The sequence below is a fragment of the Mustelus asterias genome, chromosome 3, assembly GCF_964213995.1.
Source record: "Mustelus asterias chromosome 3, sMusAst1.hap1.1, whole genome shotgun sequence".
NCBI classification, from domain to species: Eukaryota; Metazoa; Chordata; class Chondrichthyes; order Carcharhiniformes; family Triakidae; genus Mustelus; species Mustelus asterias.
In genome coordinates, this window is record NC_135803.1 from 20,058,532 (window position 1) to 20,083,502 (window position 24,971).

Below are 24,971 nucleotides of genomic sequence, written 5' to 3' on the forward strand. Positions count from 1 at the left end.
TTTTTTTAAAAAGGTGAATTAGAAAATCAGGTGAAATCAGTATTGATTGTATTGATGAAGAAGTTGATAACTGCCTGTACCCACACCATCTAACTCAAAATAGGCATGCCACAATGAAAACTTAGACTAATGTCGCTTTGAAACTTGAATCCTAAACAAGGACTTTGCACAGGACTTTGATGAAAGATGCTGCAATTATAACAGGCAGGTGTTAGCGAAATAAGGGCCATAACTTCCTCGGAGTGGCAATCAGTGTGAATTGTCGCTCCATACCCACCTACCTGCACCAGAACTCCACCTATACTTCTCTTGCCCGACTTTCCTGACTCAGGCTCGGCGGGATCCAGGCAGCGCTGCAGGTCCCCAAGTCCAGTGCCAAAATCTAAAAGAATTGAAGGGAAGGAGGACATGCCTACTTTTTATGGCAATAGTTGCCTTAACACAGGTGAATTTAAAGGTCCCATCGAAAATAATAGGCCAATGGGAAGGTAAGCCTTTAAGCTAAATAGATGAGGTTGGGGGAGGGGGGGGGTGGAGTGGGGTCAGGAGATCAGGTTGGGTTCGCGGAAGTTAACGCTTCTGGACAATTGCCATGTATTCCCTTACTTGGGAACTTCCAAGAGGAATTTCCCAGTGCATCTTTGGGGTACCCCCCCCCCCCATATCCGACACTGGGGAGCCAGGAGGTTACGGGCCTATGTTTATTCCTGTCAAAATATTGATGTAAGTTTGCTTTTTTAACTGAGGAGCAAACCGTTCCCAATTAATCTTTTATATTCTATAACCATAAACAAGAGGCAAGGCCTGACTTTTAACAACATTTTTATTCGTATTCCTGGGTCTGTTTTTATACATGAACATGATGTGCAGATGCCGGCGTTGGACTGGGGTAAGCATAGTACATGGACAACGTTCATGTAATGTTTTCCAGAAGGAGAAATTTTGATTGTGTCAAAGTCTTTAGTGAAAGAACAGCGAGAGATCCTGTATTTAAAGAAAAACTGTTGCAATAAAGATACCAATTTGATTGAAAAATATTTAGTAGATCTCTGCTAGTTGCATATTACTCTTTGAGTTAATACTTTAATCCTGATGACATCGCGGCACTGTTGACAGAACACCAAGAAGGGCGTGAGGTCTTCCTGGCCTTTCATACTTCGACTAGTTTGAATTGTGAGTCTCCTGCCAGTTAATCATGAAGTGGCATTCACAGTGATGGTGGAAATCTCCAGAGAGATTTCTGACAGTCTCATCTCCAGCCTCGAAGAGAGAGAAATACGAGCATTGTTCTCACATTTATTTTGTAGGTCATGCATGGCAGTAAGTACTTTTTACTGTGTGCTGGGCTCTGGAAATACGTAGAGTAGCTGTATAGCTCTTCACAAACCAAATTATATGAGCATAATTGTGCTTTTGCAGCAACAAAATATACATTAAACCTCTTTATGTGGCATTGGGGTACTTGAAAAACATACTTTGTATGAGAAATAAAAACAGAAAATGCTGGGAAATAATCAGCAGGTCTGGCAGCATCTGTGGAGAGCGAAACAGTGTTAACGTTTCAGAATTGTGACCTTTCATCAGAACTGCAAAAGATTAGAAATGTAATAGGTTTTAAGGAGGGGTAAGAGGTGGGAGTGGGGAAAAGAGTAGGAAGAAGAACAAAAGGGAAAGTCTGTGGTAGGATTGAGGATAACAGAGATTAAATGACCAAAGGTTTTGTGTTGCTATGTGTAAGAATGTGCATATTGCATTGATGTTATAATAATGTTATAGGTGTTAGAGATTCATTGGGCAATGCATATCTGTGTGTTCGCACTTGTAATACCACAAAGTCAGCCGCTGATCACAGCTTTATTATTGTGAAGAAATAGACAACTTCTAAGCACAATTTCAGAGAAAGAGATGGAAAATTGAAGAGAATTATTTAGGATAACATGCTTATGCCCCCTTGAATAGAATGAATGAATACAAAGGTGTGTGAAGGAGCTTATGTATGGGATTATAATAATAAATCAGTGCTTTTTTACTCAGTTTCCAGTTATTATCATCCTGCTCTAAATTCTTACTTCTTTTGTGTTGAACCCACCTACACTGAGGTTCTACTTAAGACAAAATATTCCAATTTATATCAGTTTGCATTATGTTTTGTGAATTTTTGTGTCTCTGAGGTGAGGGATATCATCCGGATGAATTTATACTCCGTGCACACTTGGATTGGTAAATGCAGAGTAAAGCACCTCGTACTCTGCTTAGAAATGTACTTTAGCCCTAATCATTGAAGGTCATTTCTTACTGCACCATTGTGAACTCTTTCACTTCCTCTCTGCGAGATTGTCAATGAATGCTGTACCCTCGCCAGTTTTTCTCAGCCCTGTGCCTAGCAGGAGCTTGAGTTGAGGCTGCCAAACTCATTTCACAGAGGACTGTTCCAGCTGTCGCAGGAAACCTTCAACCCATCAGTCTGGACTAGGTTCAAAGCCAGATCCTAGTGGAATTGGACATTGTTGTGAGTCACTACTCCATCTAATTGCTAACTTTGTCACGGATAGTGTTTAGATGAGAGCTGTCTTTGTAATTGTCAACAGGAAAATATCCACAGATTAATTGCTTCATATATGTTCTGTGCATAAATTCATATTCAGAATCATTAAGCATATCTTGTACATAACAACAAAAAGGGATATTTTCAAGGTTGTAAATCTAATCTCATGGTTAAATTTATATTTATGACACTTGCCAACCCCAAACCTTTTCCTTAAATTGTGATTATATAATTATTTCCTATGTTATTACTTCATAGGCAAGGGTTTCATGAATAAAGCATTTCGTTTTCAATGAAGTTCACTCCAAAAGACAATTTAACATTTGATGACTTTGTTACAGGTTTAAATGATTCAGACTTTGTTTAAAATTAATGTGCTGCCCTGATTAATGATCTATATTTCAGTTCATCAAGTATTCCCAGCAGGTGGCTAAAATTAACTTTTTTGGCCCTGATGCAAATACCCTTAAATTAAGATAAATTAATTTATAATTCTGCATCTGATCATAAATCAGTCTGCAAATGGATGCAGCAAACAAATTATACAGGATTTAGAATGTAATAATCATGTACACTGAGCAAATGATATGTGTTATACAGTGTAGTTGTGAATCCAGCATTTTAATTAAAAAGAAGTAAATCTTAAATGAGATTCAAAACAGTAGCTTTATTCGTGCATCAGATAACAAAGCTGTAAATTGCTGCCATTCTGCATCAGCAATGAAATGTTGTTTGAACTTAAAAATAGCACCAAGGAAAATACAAAAATCAAAAGGAATCTTGATAGCACTACATGATTTCTGAATCTCTTTCTTCATCTTTGATAGGCGACCCCAAAGGTCTAACATGGGGGTTGGGGAGAGTATCGTTCACAAATGTTGTACTAAGGAGAGACCAACAATCTAACTGAAAAACATTCAAATATATTAAGCAATGAAGTACATGCAATAAAGCTAGAATCTAAACATATGAGCTAGCTCAGCATCCTGTGACAGAAATAATCTCTTGTAATTCAACCAAGGTGATATCGCTAGCTTGCAGTATTTTTGAATTTTGTTTGAACTATAAGACTAGTAAGTGGATATCAGAGCATCAGCGAGTTCAGCAACAAAGATCAGAAGTACAGATGAGGAAAGCCATGCAACACATTCAGCTCATCTTTCTTTAGAAATTCAGAGATCTGTTGCTGGAGATCAATCCTTCACTACCAGATAACTCCTTTAATTTTGTATCCATCACATTCCCATTTCCTTAACCATCTCTAAGCTTTATCTCAGATACCCTATACCTTAAACATTTGTCATAGCCTTTCATCTGGATTTTTTATCAAAGGAGGAAATTGGCATTGTGCACAGAGATAAATTAATGGTCCACCCTAGAAAATAGTCAGTTGAGCCCATTGATACGATGTAAGCCTTTGTATAAGCTTAACATCTTCCCATTAATACTTGTGTTATGCTCATGCAGGCACGAAGATTATAAATTACAAAATTGTATTTTGAGGTTACATTTAAAAACCCTGAACTGATTTTAAAAAGATTGAAGATCAAAATGGCTCCAAGCTATCTGATGGATTTGTGGATTGGATTGCGTTTATCTTTCAAGAAGACAAAGGCCCCCGCAGTGTGTTTTCTAGCGACGGAGCCAGCTCGCCATTGGCCGTTGGCAGGATTTTTCAGTCCGCTGTTTGACATGGCTCACCTGTCTCGCTGTTGGGGAGGGGTCGCCTTCAGCAGAACTGGAAGATTCCGCTGACAGGAAGGGCCAGAAGATCCCACTCACTGTGGTCTCATCCACGAGATAACGAAGTTTATTGATGCCTCATTGTAAGAATATCCATTTCTCCTTGACCAGATGAAAAGCTAACACCCCAGGTGGGAAAATACTTCAGTGTGCCTGATTTGGAAGATGATTTAGCATTTGTGACAGGCTCAGTCGATACAGCTGCCATCTTTACTCCTTGTTAACATATAAAAACCTGCTACAAACCAAGCCAAACATCCATGCAGAACTCCAACATGGAATTTCATCACAGAGGGGGAGAGGGACCAACAAGCTCAGACATCAAACTACTGCAATCAGTAAGACTAAAGAATGGCTTCACCGAAAGACAAAGAGAAATAAAGAACCTCCTCTCTAACCACTCCACCGCCCCCCCCCCCCCCCCCCCCCCCCCCAATCCCCACCTGGTTCCATATCCAGATTTACCTATGAAACCAGCCTCTGGCAGATCGACTAAATAAGCCATCACGACTGCTGAGACATGTCTGCAATTTCAAAGCCTTCATTTCTGACAATGTAATTATAAAATAACAGGTCTATATCAAAATAGAGACTGAGATCCATTCCAGTTTTATAATGATTGTTTGCATCCACATCTGTACATAGTTCGGATTTGTGTATGAGAGAGTGAGTGATATGTAGTTTCTTTAGTATGAAAAAGAAATTAATCTTTTCCTTTTATAAATAAAAGTCTTGCTTTGGGTTATCTAAAATTGATTCATTCACTCCAAGGCTAAGAAATATGAACATCTCACAAAGAATGACCACAGGCAATAAAAGGTAATATCTTAAAATTGTCCGTGATACTTGCATCACACTGATGTGGTGGTGGATGCTCTTCTAAGGTTGGGGATAAGCTACACTTACAGAACAGTAGAGAGTTCTTTACCCTGTAGTTGAAGAGTGCATGGAAATATGGAACAGATTCTAACCCTTAGTATTGACACCCTAAATTTGGTGAATTTAAAAATGCCAAAAATGGATATTTAAATAAAATAATTATATACACTAAAGAAGGTAATTAGAGAGTACAATAACAGACTGGTTAGAATTGTAATAATAGCCCAGATCTTGCAATGGTAATCAGAGATTAGATATATCCTCCAAGATACAGTATGCGATGCCTCGGATGTCAAATGCAATCACCCCATGGGAATTGCCTGGGAAGTTGGAACTTCCATTGGGTAATTCCTTTGCTCCCTGGAACCCTCCTAAGAAGTCTCCAACTCTTGAATTAGAGTCAGAGTCTTCAAACAGTGCTACCTTACCTGGATAATTATCCAGGAAATGTTAGACGATTAAAACTCTGTCTAAAACCTGGTTAAATATATAACTGACCATCACCCACTCCCCGATTCCCCCAACCTGACCTCACCACCCTACACAGTTGCCACCCCACTCCCTCATCCACTCTAATCTCTACCCACCCTACACCTTGCCCATTTACCACACCCACCCAGCCCCTCTGACACACCTACCTCCTCTCCATAGCTCTTTAAAGATGCTTTGGGATATGTAAACTCTTTACTTACCAGGAAACGATAGCTAATGTCATAAAAAAATGATGTGGCTTGTCTTCCCCCTGAAGACCAAGCACTATGAAGAGGCATTTCAGGTATGCTCCGCATTTCTGAAGAGGTTGGAATCAGAAATGCAGAGCTCCAGTGTGACACAGAAAAGTAGGAGCGGAGTGGTAATCCAACAGTGATTGCCACTCCTTGGAAAATTCAGACCAATGTGTTTTCAGCTTCACTGCACAACATCTGCAGTGGTTTTGTAGCTTCACTGTGAGTTTTAGAAAATTAATTTCTTTAATTGAAAATGGCATTTTTCCCCTTAGCTTTTCCTCCTTATTTTAGGCATTCATGTGCTACATATCATTTCTCAACAGAGAGGCTGGATGAATCACACCAAAGCTTCTGCTCATGTTACTCCTAACGAGGGTGCTATATATGACATGATTGCTGTTTGATTTTCTTTTCAGAGAGTCTAACCTGTTTACTCTTTTCATGCAGTTGCCTTGACCAAGGTTTGTGCTATAATGGTGGTTCAAACAGCACCGCCCCCCGCTCCCCCACCCACTCACCGCACCTTCCCATTGTACAACAATACGCTGGCCCCTTGTACCATAGCTCTGCTTGCATTTTCATAACTGCAGGCCTTTGATCGCTGCCCTGCTTTACTTTCCATATCGAGTTTGAATGAGAACACTATTTTCAGAACACCGACTGGTGGAAAGGCTGGGAACAAGTTTATTTTCTTAAAATTCCTTGAACAGAGTTAAATTACAGTAAAGAAAGCAGCTTTATCAACAGAACTAGATGTCACTTTCAAATCAGTTTCATATGACCTGCTTCAAATAGCCACAGAGTTGAGAGTGATTGGAAAAGGAATGACAGTAGAGAAGGTAGTTGCAGCAATTTAGGCAAAAGATAAATGAACAGTTGTTGGCAATTTATTATAGCCTGCAATGTCAGCCTATTTAAGGGGGAAGGAAGTTATCCTGTTTCTTTTGAGATTAGAGTTACAACTCAGGCTATCAGCAATCTGACCAGTAGAACAAGATGCTTTATGATCCCTGGCCAAACCTGCTTCTCTTGTTTTCTTCTCAATATTTTCAATAAATTGACTCAACAAATGCAAGAGTAACGCTGTACTGGGAGGTGAAGCTTCATTTTGAAATGCTGGAAAAAAATGACATTGCAGCATTTAAATGAAATTCAGAGTTTATCTTCATTGCATTTTACTTTCAATATAGTATTGTAAGTGGGTTTGAATTGTGATTGTTTGAGTGTGGATAAGCTTGGATCGGGGAAGAAATACATGATCCCGCTTATTGTACTGTGTTAAACACAGGAAAAGTTTGGATTTTCTCAATTATTCAGTTAACCCCATACAATTTTAAGGATCTTTATTCCATTGTATTTTTTTAAAGTTGCATGCTTATAATCTGGTTAGAGAGGAGAAAGCTAAGAGGAAATTTGATAGAGATGTTCAAAACCATAAATGAGCTGAACAGAGTAGATAGGGAGAAACTGTTCCCACTCGTAAAAAGATTGAAAATGAGAGGGCACAGATTTAAAGTGATCTGCAAAAGAAACAAATGTGATGTGAGAAGAAAATGTGTTCACACAATGAGATTCAGGTCTGGAAGTGTGGTGGAGGCAGGCTCAATCGAGGCATTCAAGAGGGCATGAGATATGTTTGAATAGAAACAATGTACAGAGATATGGGAGGATGGCAGGAGACTAGCACTAAGTCATAATGCTCATTTGGAGAGCCGGTGTCGGCACGATGGGCCGAGTAGTCTTCATTTGAGCCATAACAATTCTGTGATTCTGCGAAGCGCCTTGTTATGCCAGGAAGTGCAGGTTTTATTTCCTTTTGTCATTGCCTTCATGTCAGACACGTGTCATACCCCCATTTTTTTCAATACAAGCAATGTTTTAATCATCTCACCATAATATAAATGGAATGGCAATAACTGTTGACCCACAGAGAGAAGGGAGTAAGGGTCATTACATAGAATATAAAGTAATGAATTATAGAGTGTAGAGATAGTAGAGCTAAATCAAAACTCAGAGCTTTGTTATTTGTTTTCCTGTGCTGAAGATATTTCAATAGTGTCTGAAACATGCAAAATTTCACTTTGGCTAGAATGTTATCGTCCCGCCTGCTACGGGGATCGGAGCAGGCAAAGGGCAGACCATGGAAAGGTCCATTGACCTCAGGTGGGATTTTATGGTTTTGGGACGAGCAAGTCCATAAAATCTTGCCCTTTATGTTTTTGTTTTGCTATTCCTATTTGCACAATGTCAGCCAAAAACGTTATTAACTATTTTTTTAAAATTGTTTTCAATGGGAAGTTGATCATTAGCTGGTGCTGTTATGGATAGCACAGTGACTTAATTGTGACAAAATCTAAGTGTGTTTGTCCTAACTTTAGCTTCTTGAAGTCAGTCACAGTATTTAAGGAATAAAGAACAAGTTTACTTCACAGGGCTTAACTCAATACAATTCGGTGACATTTATTCATTGCCATTTGTTTTGCTTGAGAGTAAAGCCAACCATTCAATGCTAATACAAATGTTTGGTGTGATATCTTATCTAATTCAAAAATTCTGAGATTGACAATTAAAATTCACCAAGCCTTTTTATGAAGCGATTTATTAACACTCTTTTTAAATCAGTGAATTTAATATGGAGCCTTCAAAGGGAAGGTAATCTGTTTGGAATTTCCAAAGTAAGTTAGTTTGAGGTACATAACTCCCATAAATGTCCACTTTCAGTAAAATGATCCTTTTGGGAACCAATTTAAGGTCTATTCAAAAATTGAAGAGCTTGTGCATCGCCTGGTAAGCTTGTTTAAAATATGTCTGACTTTCCAAACTTGTGTAATTCTGATGTTTTGTTGCAATAGTTAATTAAATCCAATTGCTTTAAAAAGAGAAAAGGAATTGTGTAACGATTTTAATCAGGCAATTGAGTGGGCCTGTTAGAATATGAACTCTCTGATTAAGGGTTCACGTTTTCAGGAGCAGTTTGAAAGAGAAAAAAAAAATTAAGGGCCAAATTGATGGGCCAGTCAGGGAGTCTCTTGCTTTGTACCTAATCAGGAGGGTCAGGTCCTCTGGAACTCCTAGTGTAGGCTGCTAACTGAAACCACTCTGTATGCGGCTGTCAGATTTGCAAATAAAGGGATTTTGGTGACAGGACTTCTGCCTCCGAGGACTTATTACAAATTGCCAGGTGATTATCAGGTCAAATTTTCCTGTAGAAATAGCAAAAAGGCTAATATAATAGCACACACCACTATTAAAGTGTAAATAAGACAGCTGCTACCAATGGCCACACACACACATTTAATCAGGGAAATTAGGATGTCTGAGTTGTCCTGCTACCTCAGAAATATTGCTGCAATAGCATTTCACCCAAAGATGTGGCAGCCTAATTGCAGCATGTTCCAGTGCAAAATCCCACAAAATCTGCAGACAAGTGTAGGTGTTATTAAAGGGTGACTGCAAAATCTGACCCATAGTATTTATAATGTTTGCAATCGAATTGCAAATAACTTAATATTTTATATCATATGAGAAGATCTTGCATTACTGTTAATCTGCTGCTTCTTGAAGACGAGGAGGATCTTATGAGGCACAGGATAGAACCATTAACTGAAATAATTAGTTTTAAAAAGAGACATCGCTGTTTATTATCCCAGATACTGCAATATTTTAGCTGAAATTTATGACAGCACACTTGAAGATATAGCAAGTGAGGACTCACTTACAAAAGTAATTTGCAACACAAAAGCTAAAATTATTTAGAGTAAAAAGGGTGCAGGAGTCTAAAAACATAAACCATATTATATAGAATGACTCACTCATATACTCTCATGGTTTTACTTTCAATCTAGCAGAGTTACTATGTCATCTTCAGTGCTAAATCTTCCAGTGGAGCCCTTGATGTGCTCAGCCTGAGAATCTGTTTGGAGATTCACTTGCATCTTTAAATTAATTCCCTGGTGGGCATCTGTTCATATGAATGGTTTGATGTCAGGAATTAGTACAGTCTTAAAAACCAAATGCTCTTCAATGTTTGCTATATAATAAAGAGTGTGTGAAATATGAAACTTCTTTGCTACTCTCAATAATCATCCCAAGGTACAAGCTGAATAGAGAAATGTAGAAATTAAAATAGAATTTAAAAATAGTAAGGACAGAATCCCACCGAGAAAACATCCCCAAGTGTCAGCTTGCCTCAGTGGTAACAAGTTCATCTCTAAATCCAAATGCCACAGGTTCAGGTTCCATTCCAGGATTTGAGCACATAATTTGGGAAAATACTTTAGCAGGGTATTGCATTGTCAGAGGTACCATCTTTAAGCCGAGGATCAGTGTATCTATCACGTTCAGGTGTAAAAGAATGTAAAAGAGTGTCCTGGTAAACATTTATGCCTCAATCAATGTCTCTAAATCAGATTCACCAGTCACTTATCTCATTTGCTCTTTGCGGGACCTTATGTACAAATTTCTGTTGTGTTTGCCGACATCATGAAAAGTGGCTATACTTCAGAAGCACTCCATTTGCTGTACAGAGCTTTGGAGGTGTAAAAGACCCATATTCAAGTTCTTTCTCATTTTCATGAACACAATATGCAAAGGTTCATAGTGTGAGGCAGTTCTCAACTTTCCAAAGCCAACCAACAGCCAAGGAAGGGAGCCTGCAGGGGAAAGGAACAACTGTGGCATTACATACATTGGAAGAAAAAATGCAATTTGAACAAGCACTGTAATATATGGGCACTCTAAATTGAGGAAATGTCTGCCTGACATAGATATCCTGCCAACATCCATTCATAAATGGAATGTAATACATAATCCACCACAGAAAATTAATTTTTAGCAACAATTAAACTACTTGCTGTGTAGATGGATTGTGCGAATAAATCCTATTAAATGCTTGTTTAATAAACCCTACCAAAACTGTTAGAAGTCCAGAGATAGAAAATATTCAGAGTCCAGAATCAAATTAATATCTCGTCAACATTTCCAACCGCCAGTTGTGGACCATTGCCATAACTTACCCTAATGGATAAGGCATTGGTTACTGGAACTGGTGCAATGGTGTACTTGTTTTTCTTTGTTGGGCAGATCTTTGATTCACCAGGGAGTCGAAGGTTATGGGGGGGAAGTGGAGTTGAGGCCGCAATCAAATCAGCTGTGATCTTATTGAATGGTGAAGCCAAATGGTCTCCCACTACTCCCATTTCTTACATTTGTGTATCATATAGTGCCCAAGAGCCTGAAGGATATTTTCATTTTGCCAAGTTCAGTTTATTTGCTGAACTTGAACATTTTAGTTCATTATGCACAAGTTTCACTTTCATGACTTCATAGTAAATAGTAAACTTTGCAAGGTCCATGCTCAAAAATACAATTGGTAGATTATGATGTGTTTTAATAAATCTGAATGCTGCAAAATTCAAGCTAGTAAATACAGTCCTTGGGGATACGCCTGTCTCTTGTCATTTGAACATATCTGCATTGAAAGTACTATGATACAAAGTTTGACTTCTGGACCCTATGGACCAGATTGCAAGATTGGACCACATTGTCGAAGAGATACTCCCGGTCTGAGTGGTTCACCAGTTGCATCATTTTTGCAAGTTCCCCCGTCTCTGATGGAGAGAGAATGTGCTTGGAATGGGGTAGAGAATGGCATTGACAGGCGTCAGAGGTATGTCACAGCATTATACTGCTGTAGTCTCAGTGCTGCTGGTACAAGTTCAAAAACAAATGGAAAACTTTTTTTGCACTTAGCGCCATGGCTTCTGCAGTCATTTTATTACCAAACCTTTCAGACCATAGCAATGTTGGATGCTAGGGATCAACAGGTGACCCATGCATCCAACATTACAGTGGATTAAATAATGCAAAATACGTTTAAGTAACATTGTTCTGACATTTGACTGTGGTGTTGTCATGAAAATGGGTGGGGTCAGAAAGACTAATTTTGCATCCCCATCAACCCAGTTCTGCCAGAAATTGTCCTGGGGAGCAGGGAGATCCAAGAAAAAAATGTTAACATTTAAAGGCTTCTCCACATTTCTTTAGCCTGCATTTGTGTATTACTTTTATTGAACCTGCAAAGGGAAAGCATTTGACCTCGATGGCTTGATGCACTTGGTATGGTAGGATAAAACATGGACCCATCCCTACCATAGTGTCAAAACTTAAATATCTTTGAGCATGAGATGTTTTACAGAGCTAGGCAATTAACCACAATGAAGGAGGAAGCTAAGTGGCTGAATCATTCCAAGCCACATCGCATCTCATGAAGCCGTTTATGGAGTAGCAACGGTTGAAACTCCCAAGCAGATCACTTGCTGACTCTATCAACTTGCAACTATCTGTGGGTGGGGAAACAATGAAGAAGCTCGTGGAAATCCACACCCACATTGATATCAATGTTTCCTTTAAATTGGGGACAAAATTTCTAAGTCACTGTATCTTACAACACGGAAGGGGGCCAATCCGGCCCAAAGCATGGGTACAGGCACTTTGAACAAACTGCCCAATTTAGGTCAACACCTCAGTCTTTACCCCACAATACTGCAAATTAGTTCTCTTCAACTTAATGTCCAACTGTCTTTTAAAGGTCCCAATGAAATCTGATTCCACCACCCTTTCAAGTAATGTGCTACATATCTTAACCATCTATGTGAAGAAAATTCAAATTTTCCCGCCAAATATTTTAAATCTTTGTCTTTTGTTACTTGTCAGAGGAAATAGTTTCTCCTGACTTTCTCTCTCAAAACGCATTATAATTCTGAATACCTTTATTAAGTCTCCCATTAACCTTTGCCTCTGTAAATCATCTCAAAGGAGAATAACCCGAGCTACTCAAATCTCTACACATAAACTTCCTCATCCTTGCTGTCATCCTTTTTATACCCTCTCCTGGGCCTTCTTCATCCTTCTTAAAATGTGGTGCCCAGAATTGCACAGAGTACTCCTGCTGAGACTTTACCAGAGATTTCCAAATGTTTAACATCATTTCCTTTGTTCTTGTATTCAATACCCCACCTATAAAGCCACTGGTTTCTTAACCGCCTTATTGACTTTCCCTGCCACTTTCAGAGATAAGCTAAAATGGACCTCCAAGTCTCCCTGTACAGCACCCGCAAATAGCTTTTTAAGTTTATTTATTAGTGTCACAAATAGACTTAGATTAACACTGCAATAAAGTTACTGTGAAAATCCCCTAGTCACTAAACTCCGGTGCCTGTTCGGGAGAATTTAGCATGGCCAATGCACCTAACCAGCACATCTTTCAGACTGTGAGAGGAAAAAGGAGCACCCGGAGGAAACTCACGCAGACATGGGGAGAATGCACAGACAGTGACCCAAGCCAGGAATCGAACCCAGGTCCCTGGCGCTGTGAGCAGTCAGTGCTAACCACTGTGCCACCCTTACCATTTAGCACATAAATCTCAGGGCTGCAAAAACTGAATCAGAGCTCTCCCAGAGGAAAGGAATTCTGCGAGTGCAGTGATAAAATCCTGTTCAATTCTCGAATCGCCCTCATTTAACAATTACACTTGTACATTGTGATAATGACTAAAATTCAAGTGCCTTATGATTCATATTTTTCTTCGTAGGAAGTTTACAGTTCTTATTACCAAAATATTTTGATTTGTGAACATGGATGTCAGTACTCAAGAAATAATGGAAGAAATCAGGACATCTCAGGAGCAAGGTGATGAGGGGAACTTGTTTTATTTGTATGTGGCGACCCCTGGTGGAGCTCCAAAAGACATTCATAAAAAATTGGTAAAGCCTTTTCTGCAGGAGCGTGGATGGCAAAAGGTCAGCTACCCAAACACTGGATTCAGGTACATATAGTGATCTCTGGTGATTATTATACATAGCTAATGACCCTGCACCATCACCTCCAGAATCCCATAAGCCCCAACAGACCATTCCCAATTCCGGCATTCCGTTGAATCCTAAACTTAATTGTATTCCTCATATCCTCGACCAAAATAACTGCTTATTTCCATCTCCCCAACATTGCTGCTCACATTATGTCTTACACTGGCTAAACCATCATCCTGGGCTTCGTCACTTCCAGACTTATCCAAAGCATTGCTGCACAGTAGCCAATCCACACTTGTGAAAAATGTCATGGCCTTAACTGTCTTATCCTTCTAGGTATACTTTTACGGTGCTCCTCTGGGGAAGGTGCCCTGAATTGAAAAACTCATAGAACCATAGAGCAGTTGCAATGGAGAAAGAGGCCATTCAGCCCATCATATGTGCACCAGCCTAAAAAAGGAATCTAGCTGCTCATTCTAATCCCATTTTCCAGCACCTGGTCCATAGCCTTGCAGGTTACAGCACTTCAGGTGCAGATCCAGGTCCCTTTTAAATGAGTTGAGCGTTTTAGCCTCAACCATCAACTCAAGTAACGAATTCCAGGTGCCCACCACTCTCTGGGTGAAAAAGCCTTTCTTCATGTCCCCTCTACCAATGTCCCCACCAATCACCTTGCGTTTGTGCCCCCTAGCAATTGACCCCTCAGCTAGGGGAAACAAGTCTTTCCTGTCTACCCTGCCTAGGCCCCTTATAATTTTGTACAAATCAATGCGGTCACCTCTTAGCCTCATCTGTTCTCAGAAAAACAACCTTAGCTTATCCAATCTCCTCATCGCTGCAATCTTCAAGCCCTAAGCTTGCACCCCAAGTGCTGCAGCACTTGTATGTCACCAGCCACTCTAACAAAGGGTTTAGTCACTGAGTCATAGAGGTTTTCAGCATGGAAACAGGCCCTTCAGCCCAACTTATTCATGCCGCCCTTTTTTTAACCACTGAGCTAGTCCCAATTGCCTACGTTTGGCCCATATCCCTCTATACTATCTTACCCATGTAACTGTCTAAATGCTTTTGAAAAGACAAAATTGTACCCACCTCTATTACTACTTCCTGCAGCTCGTTCCAGACACTCATCACCCTCTGAGTGAAAAAATTATCTATGTCCCTCATTATTTTATGTACCTCTATAAGATCACCCCTAAGCCTCCTACGCTCCAAGGAAAAAAAGCCCCAGTCTATCCAGCCCCTCCTTATAACTCAAGTTAATAAATCTAGTAAATCTTTTCTGCACTCTTTCTAGCTTAATATATTTTCTATAATAGGATGACCAGAACTGTGCACCGTATTCCAAGTGTGGCCTTACCAATGTCTTGTACAACTTCAACAAGATGTCCCAACTCCTGTGTTCAGTGTTCTGACCAATGAAACCAAGCAAGTCGGATGCCTTCTTCACCACCCTGTCCATCTGTGAATCCACTTTCAAGGAGCTATGATCTCTTTGTTCTATAACTCTCCCCAATGCTCTATCATTAACTGAGTAAGTCCTTCCCTGGTTCGATCTACCAAATGCATCACCTTGCATTTATCTAAATTAAACTCCATCTGCCATTCGTCAGCCCACTGGCCCAATTGATTGAAATCCCATTATAAACCTAGATAACCTCTTTTACTGTCCATTATGCCACCAATCTTGGTGTCATCTGCAAACTTACTAACCATGCCTCCTAAATTCTCATCCAAATCATAAATAAAATGATAAATAACAGTGGACCCAGCACCAATCCCTGAGGCACACCGCTGGTCACAAGCCTCCAGTTTGAAAAACAATCCTCTACAACCACCCTCTGGCTTCTGTCATCAGCCAATTTTGTATCCAATTGGCTACCTTACCCTGGATCCCATGAGATTTAACCTTATGCAACAACCTACCATGCGGTACCTTGTCAAAGGCTTTGCTAAAGTCCATGTAGACAATGTCGACTGCACTGCCCTCATCTACCTTCTTGGTTATCACTTCAAAAAACTCAATCAAATTTGTGAGACATGGTTTTCCACTACAATGCTGACTGCCCGAATCAGTCCTTGTCTCTCTAAATGCCTGTAGATTCTGTCTCAGAATACCTTCTAACAACTTACCCACTACAGATGTTTGGCTCACTGGCCTGTTGTTCCCAGGCTTTTCCCTGCATCCCTTCTTAAACAAAGGCACAACATTTGCCACCCTCCAATCTTCAGGCACCTCACCTGGGGCTGTCAATGATTCAAATATCTCTGCTAGGGGACCCGCAATTTCCTCCCTAGCCTCCCACAACATCCTGGGATACACTTCAGATCCCGGGGATTTATCTACCTTGATGTGCTTTAAGACTTCCAGCACCTCCTTCTCTCAAGTACACTCCTCAAGACATCATTATTTATTTCCCCAAGTTCCCTAACATCCATGCTTTTCTCAACAGTAAATGCTGATGAGAAATATTCATTTAGGATCTCACCCATCTCTTGTGGATCCGCACATAGATGATCTTGTTGATCTTTTAAGAGGCCCTACTCTCTCCGTAGTTACTCTTTTGCCCTTTATGTATTTGTCGAAGCTCTTTGGATTCTCCTTTGCCTTATCTTCCAAAGCAATCTTGTGTCTCTTTTTTTGCTCTCCTGATTTCTCTCTCTATTCCTACTTGATCCCAGCTGCCTATGTTTACCATATGTCTCCTTCTTCTTCTTGACCAGGGTCTCAATATCCCGAGTCATCCAGGGTTCCCTACTTCTACCAGCCTTGCCCTTCACTCTAAAAGGAATGTGCTTACCCTGAACCCTGGTTAACACACTTTTGAAAGCCTCCCATTCACCAGACATCCCTTTGCCTGCCATAAAACTTCCCCACTCAACTTTTGAAAGTTCCTGTCTAATACCATCAAAATTTACTGCCTCTCCATTGTTTGCCCACAGGCTCCGAATCTTGCCTCCATATTTATTTTGCCAGCCATTTTCCTGTGCTCTGAACAGCCTTTGTGTTTTGGTAATGTACAGAAACATCATTTATGACCTTTCCAAGTGTAAATTAAGTTCCTTTCAAGTGGCAGTAGCCCTTTGAGGATGTGCAGTTTCCCAGCCTGCTTCCAGTGCCAGGCACAGTTTAGGCTGGGAGCGCAAGAAACAATACTTTTCACTGTATGTTCATGTGACAATAATAAATCAAATCAATTACCACAGATAAATAATGAGAATCAACCCCAGGCACACTGGAAACCAGCAAGCTCACTGTATGGATTCTTTGCCTTGTGGAATCTAATACTGCGGAAAAGGGAAGTTGGACAGTGCATGGAATTGCTCCATTGCTGATAGTACAAAGAACAGTACAGCACAGGAATAGGCCATTTGGCCTACCAAGCCTGCACCGATCACATTGTCCTATCTCGACCAACCTTCTGCATCCCTCTATTCCCCACCCGTTCATGTGTCTATCCAGGTAAGTCTTAAATGTCACTAACGTGTCTGCCTCAACCACCTCACTTGGCAGTGCATTCCAGGCCCTCATCACCCTCTGTTTAAAAAATTTTCCCCGCCCATCTCTACTAATCCTTTCCCCCCTTACCTTGAACTTGTGCCCCCTTGTAATTGTCATTTCTGCCCTGGGAAAAACTTCCAACTGTTCACCCTACCTATGCCACTCAATTTTATTAACTTCTAACAGGTCGCCGCTCAGCCTCCGTCTTTCCAGGGAGAACAATCCCAGTTTATTCAATCTCTCCTCATAGCTAATACCCTCCATACCAGGCAACATCCTGGTAAACCTTTTCTGTACTTCCTCCAAAGTCTCCATGTCCTTCTGGTAGTGTAACAACCAGAATTGGACACAGTCTTCCAAATGCGGCCTAACCAACGTTTTACATACCTGTAACATAATTTGCCAACTTTTATACTCGATGCCCCATCCGATGAAGGCAAGCATGCCAAATGCTTTCTTCATCACCTTTTCCACCTGTGCTGCAACTTTTAAGGATCTGTGGACCTGTACTCCCAGATCTCTCTGTGTGTCTATGCTCCTAATGGTTCTGCCAGTTATTTTATAGCTCCCACCTGAATTGGATCTACCAAAATTCATCGCCTCTCATTTGTCCGGATTAAATTCCATCTGCCATTTCTCTGCCCAATTTTCCAGCCAACAATATCCTGCTGTATTCCCTGACAAGCTTCATCACTGTTTGCAACTTCAGCAATCTTAATATCATCCGCAAACTTGCTAATCAGACCAGCTACATTTTCTTCCAAGTCATTTATATACATTGCAAACAACAGAGGTCTCAGCACTGATCCCTGTGAAACACCACTAGTTACAAACCTCCATTCAGAAAAGCACCCATCCACTGCTACCCTCTGTCTTCTATGGCCAAGCCAGTTCTGAATCCATCTAGCTAGTTCACTCTTGATCCCGTGTGATTTAACCTGTTGCACCAGCCTGCCATGAGGGACCTTGTCAAATGCTTTACTGCCTCATTTTTATCTGCAGTGATCATTCTGATTCCAGAAGTTTTTATAGTGACATTACTTGGACCAATTTCCAAACAACATGTTAGTTTAGCTTTAATTTGTATTTAAATGTTTATCTTCATTTTTCATTGTGTATAATTTTTATTATATAGCTCAGGTAAATAAATGATGCAATGAGAAGTTAGGAAATGCAAGTCATATATATCCCTTGGTCCTCACACATCCTTTATTTTTATTTCTCGCTCATTACTGCAGACTACTGCAGTCTGACTGTCGGGTTAGAGATGAGATCATAGATATTGCTATTCAGATCGGCTAGTCTCTTTGTACAAGAAGATCCAAGGGCCAAGAATGTGCTTTAGATATGAAAGGAAAGACACTTATGCAACTATTTCTGACATTGGAGAATGTATTCGCTAACTTAAAAATCTAAGAATGTAGGCTTGGGGAGGTTATTTACAGATACTATCAAGCACAATATCGGCAGTTCAGTACAAATCAAGTCAGTTCTGTTGCTCACAGTCACTGCTGCCAGACTGGTTGGCACCAACCATCTCTAGTTTCTCGTTGGGTCTTTACTTCTTCTGTTTGTGATTTGGCTGGCTGATTTCTTTAGATAAAATTGCAATAATCAGTAACATATTTGATAATTCAACCAAAACATCTTTCATCTCCTCTTCCCTCTCCTCCTCTTCTCCCCCCACCCACACCCCACCACCACCACCACAATTTTGTAAGTTTGCTTTTTCCCAAGTCAATACCTCCCATCTTAAGGACACTGAGTGGTAAACAGCCGCAGGCCACTCACAACCCTGGCACAGGCGACCATTCAATATGTATGAGCTGAGTTAGTGAAGCTTGTGAAGCTATTTAAACATTAAAGACGTCATAGCCAGCCCCAGTACTACTTCCACCTGGAGCCCAGAAACACACACTCTTTCCATTAGGGGTCACTAGAAAACGAGGTGGCAGAATGGTTAACATGACTCACAACTTCAAAAACCTGGGTTCAATTCCAGCCTCGGGTGACTATCTGTGTGAAGTTTGCATGTTCTCCCCGTGTCTGTGTGGGCTTCCTCTGGGTGCTCCAGTTTCCTACACTCCAAAGATGTGCGGGTTAGGTTGATTGGCCATGCTAAATTTCCCCATAGTCAGGGGGATCTGTGGGGTTACAGGAATAGGGTGGGATGTTGGCAGCGCAAGCTTGACGGGCTAAATGGCCTCCTTCTGCACTGTAGGGATTTTATGATTCCATGAAAAATTCAGTCATTGAAACTCTCACTCTTTTCTCTACCTGGCCATAGGCAATGAAGCCAGTATAGCTGTCCAATTGCTGCACCAGCTGAGATCAGCCAACTCGAAACAGATAGGAATTAAAACTTGGATTTTTAGCTCAGTGCAGTATGGGGATTACCTTATCTATCAGATGCAACATGCAGTGTATGAAAATCATATGCTAGACAGACTTTTTCGATGCTTTTGGGATTTTTTTCATTCTGACGGCCTGGGTAAAAGGTTGCTGCGGCTTTACCCCTAGGTGAAGACAGGATCAGGGGCAGAAGAGACTTTTGTGGGACCAAGGGGAGCAGCAATGCACCTCCAGGCCTTACAAGAGAGAACTATGGCCTCTCATATCACAAGCTTGTTTTCCTTTCTGATCACGAGACCGCAGATCCCGCCACATACCTGGTGTTGGTGGGTAACTTCCAGGCCACATGATTTCTCACCACTTCCTGCCCTGAACGATAGTTTTAACTGAAGCCTGGGAGATAAAATAGCTGGGCATCATATTTTTGGAACAGTTGATGACCCTACGCAAAAATTTTGACATAATCTTTACTTTCAGGTGTATTCAATGTTCTCAATTAGAATTTCACATCACAATTTCTAATTCAGAATGGATTTGATATCAGATTTGAAAGGGTGCTCAAAGCTATCAAATAAGTTCAGCAACCTGCATTAAAAAATACAAGGAAATTAATTACTAAAATAATACATGAATTTATCCAGTTTTTCATTTTGTCCATAAGAATTGTCCCAGTGTACAGTACATGCTTGAGAACACCCATCGGTTCTGAATTTATTTTAGTTACGGGGTCTATATGTTCCACCTACCCACTCACCAAGTCACAGGGTCTAACCTTATTGTGTGGGAGTGGAGCCACATTTTGATGTTTTGCACATGGGGGTTGGAGGGGGGGTGGTGGAGGTTATGAGCAAATTTTGGAAAAATAAGGTTTGACATGTTAAATGTGACTTTTAGAAAGAGGCTGACCTATGAAAATACATAACTTGCTGAGCCAAGAAATTCACAACAATAAATTGACAATTTTAACAAATAAAGCCACAGATAAAGATGATCATTCGAGTGTGAAAGGGAGAGTGTGTGTATGTGCGTCCAGCTCAGTCCCAGTCTCACGGTGCTCACTCACTCAGCGTCACCCACTGTGAGGATGGATGAAAGCATCTGTTGGTGTGTGGGTGAAGGTAACTGAGAACCTTGACACCTGGAATGAGCTAAACACACACTGTCCCCTCACTCTCCTCCCCCCTCTCTCACACACACACAGACACACACACTTTCTCCGTCTCTCACGCACATACACACACACCCTCTCTCACACACAAACTCACTCTCTCTCTGTCTCTCACAAACACACACATTTCCCTCTCTCCCTCACACACTTAGACTCACCCCTCCTTTCACACGCACAGTCCCCCATCTCTCTCTCGCACACAAATACATTCCCTCCTCTCACAAAGGCACACTCCCATCTCTCTCTCACATGAATACACTTCCCTCCTCTCTCTCTCACACACTCACAAACACACTCCCCACCTCTCTTTCTCTCGTTCTCTCACACACAAACACACTCGCTCTCATATACACACACACACTCCCCTCCTCTCTCACACACATGCCCCTCCTCTCTCTCTCTCTCTCACACACACTCCCCTCCTCTCTCACACACACACACATGCCCCTCCTCTCTCTCACACACATGCCCCTCCTCTCTCTCTCACACACACACACTCCCCTCCTCGCACTCTCGCATCCACATTCCCGTCCTTGCTCTCTCTCACACACACTCCCCTCCTTTCACACACACACTCCACTCCTCTTTCACATACACACACTCCTCCCCTCTCACACACACACTCCCATCGTCGCTCCCTCTCACACACACTCCCCTCTTCTCTCTCACACACACAAACACACATTCACTCAGCCACTCTCACACGTGCACACTCACGCGTGCACACTCACTCGTGCACACACACGCACACTCACTCAGCCACACTCGCACTCAGAGAAAGGCTCTCCCCAAGAGCTAGAAAGCAGCACTCAAACCCGAAACACACCCATTCTCCCTCTCACATAACCCCCCTCACTCACTCAGCCACTGTCACACACACACACACTCACTCAGCCACTCTCACACACACACACACACTCACTCAGACACACACACTCACTCATCCACTCACACACACACACTCACTCACTCAGCCACTCTCACACACACACACACACACTCACTCAGACACACACACTCACTCATCCACTCACACACACACATACACACACTCACTCAGCCACTCTCTCACACGCACAGTCACTCAGCCACTCTCTCACACGCACAGTCACTCAGCCACTCTCACACACACACACTCACTCAGCCACTCTCACACACACACAATCACTCAGCCACTCTCACAGACACACACTCAGCCGCTCTCACACACACACACTCACTCAGCCACTCTCACAGACACACACTCACTCAGCCACTCTCACACACACACACTCACTCAGCCACTCTCACAGACACACACTCACTCAGCCACTCTCACACACACACACTCACTCAGCCACTCTCACACACACACACACACTCACTCAGACACACACACTCACTCACTCAGCCACTCTCTCACACACACACACACACACACTCACTCAGACACACACACACTCACTCAGCCACTCTCACACACACACACACACTCACTCAGACACACACACTCACTCAGCCACTCTCACACACGAACACTCACTCAGCCACTCTCTCATACACACACTCACTCAGCCACTCTCACACACACACACTCACTCAGCCACTCTCTCATACACACACTCACTCAGCCACTCTCACACACACACAATCACTCAGCCACTCTCACACACGCACATTCACTCAGCCACTCTCACACACGCACATTCACTCAGCCACTCTCACACACACACACTCACTCAGCCACTCTCACACACACACACTCACTCAGCCACTCTCACACACACACACTCAGCCACTCTCTCATACACACACTCACTCAGCCACTCTCACACACACACACTCACTCAGCCACTCTCACACACACACACTCACTCAGCCACTCTCTCATACACACACTCACTCAGCCACTCTCACACACACACTCACTCAGCCACTCTCTCATACACACACTCACTCAGCCACTCTCACACACACACTCACTCAGCCACTCTCACACACACACACTCACTCAGCCACTCTCACACACACACACTCACTCAGCCACTCTCACAGACACACACTCACTCAGCCACTCTCACACACACACACTCACTCAGCCACTCTCACACACACACACACTCACTCAGCCACTCTCTCATACACACACTCACTCAGCCACTCTCACACACACACACTCACTCAGCCACTCTCACAGACACACACTCACTCAGCCACTCTCACACACACACACTCACTCAGCCACTCTCACACACACACACTCACTCAGCCACTCTCACACACACACACTCACTCAGCCACTCTCACAGACACACACAATCACTCAGCCACTCTCACAGACACACATTCACTCAACAACCCTCATACATGCACACTTATACACTCAGAGAAATGCTCTCCCACTTGGCTGGAGAGCAGCACTCAATCTTGGGGAAATTGCAGGCAGGGCTAGGTCAAATCACTGGGTGTTGAATGAAAGTGCCATGCGGTTGTCGGGCCAGAGCAGCCAGGAGCCACAGGAAAACATGGCGAGTGAAGACCCTGTGTCCCCTCGATCACTCTCTCTATCTCTACATACTCATAGTTGTTGGTGTTCACTGCCTGTCCAATCACAGCCTGTTTTTCTTCCATCCTTGCTGCTCAATCAGCAACAAACATGGGAGAGAAGCAGACTGTGATTGGACAGGCCTGTATTAACCTCTCTCCCGACCACCACCCACCTCCAGTCTGAGGATTTAAACGGTCTATCCTCCCTCGTCCTCTCCCTTCAGTCTCCACACTCTTCCCTCTCCCTCCCTCCAGCCTCTCCCCCTCCCTTTGTGCAGTAGAACACCGATTTTCAGGAATATTTAAGCGATGTATAACAAGTATTCCCACTTTCTGCAGAGCATTGTATTTTTGCCACAAAAACGCAGGTGGACTGGAGAAAGCTGAAGCTGTGAAGGACCGAACAGAACTGAAAAGCAAACTGGACGAATACAAGGAACTGAACAACGCTGACTTCAAAGTCCACATGGTGCTATCCGCACCAGTAAATTACGATGAAGATTTTGTCGAACTGACCTCGCAACCTGGGTCGATTGAATGGTGAAAATAGAAGTGATGCAGAATGGATGCACCAGCAATTCAGATTGTTTGCAATGAATATATACCTCCAGCATATATTGGAATTGTCGTTTTAGTAGCACTTTCTCGCTTTATCCAGTGAATGTAAATAATCGGGGCATGATTTATTTGTCAAAAAATTGAAATGAAATATGCACTTTTAAAAATGTCCTCATCCTGTTTGTGCCTACCCAGGGCTCTGAAAAGGAACAATCTGGATTGTGCACAGACCTTCAGCCACAGCCAATGCAGTTCTAAATGAACTGATAGGTGATGTGCTCTGCTATGATCTTATAACTATTGATAGCTATTATGTAAAGGGCTATAGATGTGAATGTTAATCGATGGAAAAAAATCAGAAAATGCGAAACATCAAAATAACTTTGGAAAGAATCATAGAATCATAGAAACCCTACAGTGCAGAAGGAGGCCATTCGGCCCATCGAGTCTGCACCGACCACAATCCCACCCAGGCCCTACCTATCCCCACATATCTACCCGCTAACCCCTCTAACCTACGCATCCCAGGACTCTAAGGGGCAATTTTTAACCTGGCCAATCAACCTAACCCGCACATCTTTGGACTGATCTGAAGATCTGAGGCAGTAAATGAAGTCAAACTTCAACACAAACAAAGGAATAAATGTAGCAAACTTGTCTTGTTTTTACTTACATAGAGTATATAAAAGAAAAAAACCCTGCAATTCATTATTCCTTTTTAGGGATGTGTTCCTAATTTGGTTTAATTCTTTTACATTTCCCAGATTTACTGAATGTCACTGTTGTATCCTGCAAGTGCAATGCTTAACTTTTTTGGTTAAAAAGAGGAAAAATAATGTACTTAAATTCTGTTTAAATTGTTTGATTATGCATGTGTTTAAAATAATTAAAAATTATATACCTCAATGATTTATATGTTTTTCTTGCTGCCTTTTGCATGTTGATAAAGATTTAGATTGTTTCTCACTGGCACCCTCCATAAACTTGAGCTCATCCAAAGCTCTGGTGTCATTATTCTAATTTGTGCCTAATCCCGTTTCCCATCATCCCTGGCTCCTACATTTAGCAACACCTCGATCTTAAAATTCTCATCCTTGTTTTCAAATTCCTCCATGGCCTTGCCTCTTGGGTACTATCACTAGACTACTAATCCAGAAACTC

General features: G+C 41.8%; 1 protein-coding gene across 5 annotated transcripts in view; it reads left to right on the forward strand.

Moving 5' to 3' along the window:
- LOC144487469 (uncharacterized) overlaps positions 1–24,709 on the forward strand; it is a 67,505-nt gene extending 42,796 nt beyond the window's left edge. For 4 of the 5 annotated variants that reach the window (XM_078205580.1, XM_078205567.1, XM_078205589.1 and 1 more), the window contains exons 2-3: positions 13,488–13,721; positions 23,592–24,709. In XM_078205580.1, the coding sequence (XP_078061706.1) occupies positions 13,531–13,721; positions 23,592–23,796 (396 nt within the window). In that variant the 5' untranslated portion in view covers positions 13,488–13,530 and the 3' untranslated portion in view covers positions 23,797–24,709. Of the gene's footprint in view, positions 1–2,488; positions 2,510–13,487; positions 13,722–23,591 lie in introns of those variants that run through there. The other variant, XM_078205588.1, reaches the window with a different exon arrangement.
- Positions 24,710–24,971: the final 262 nt, after the last annotated feature.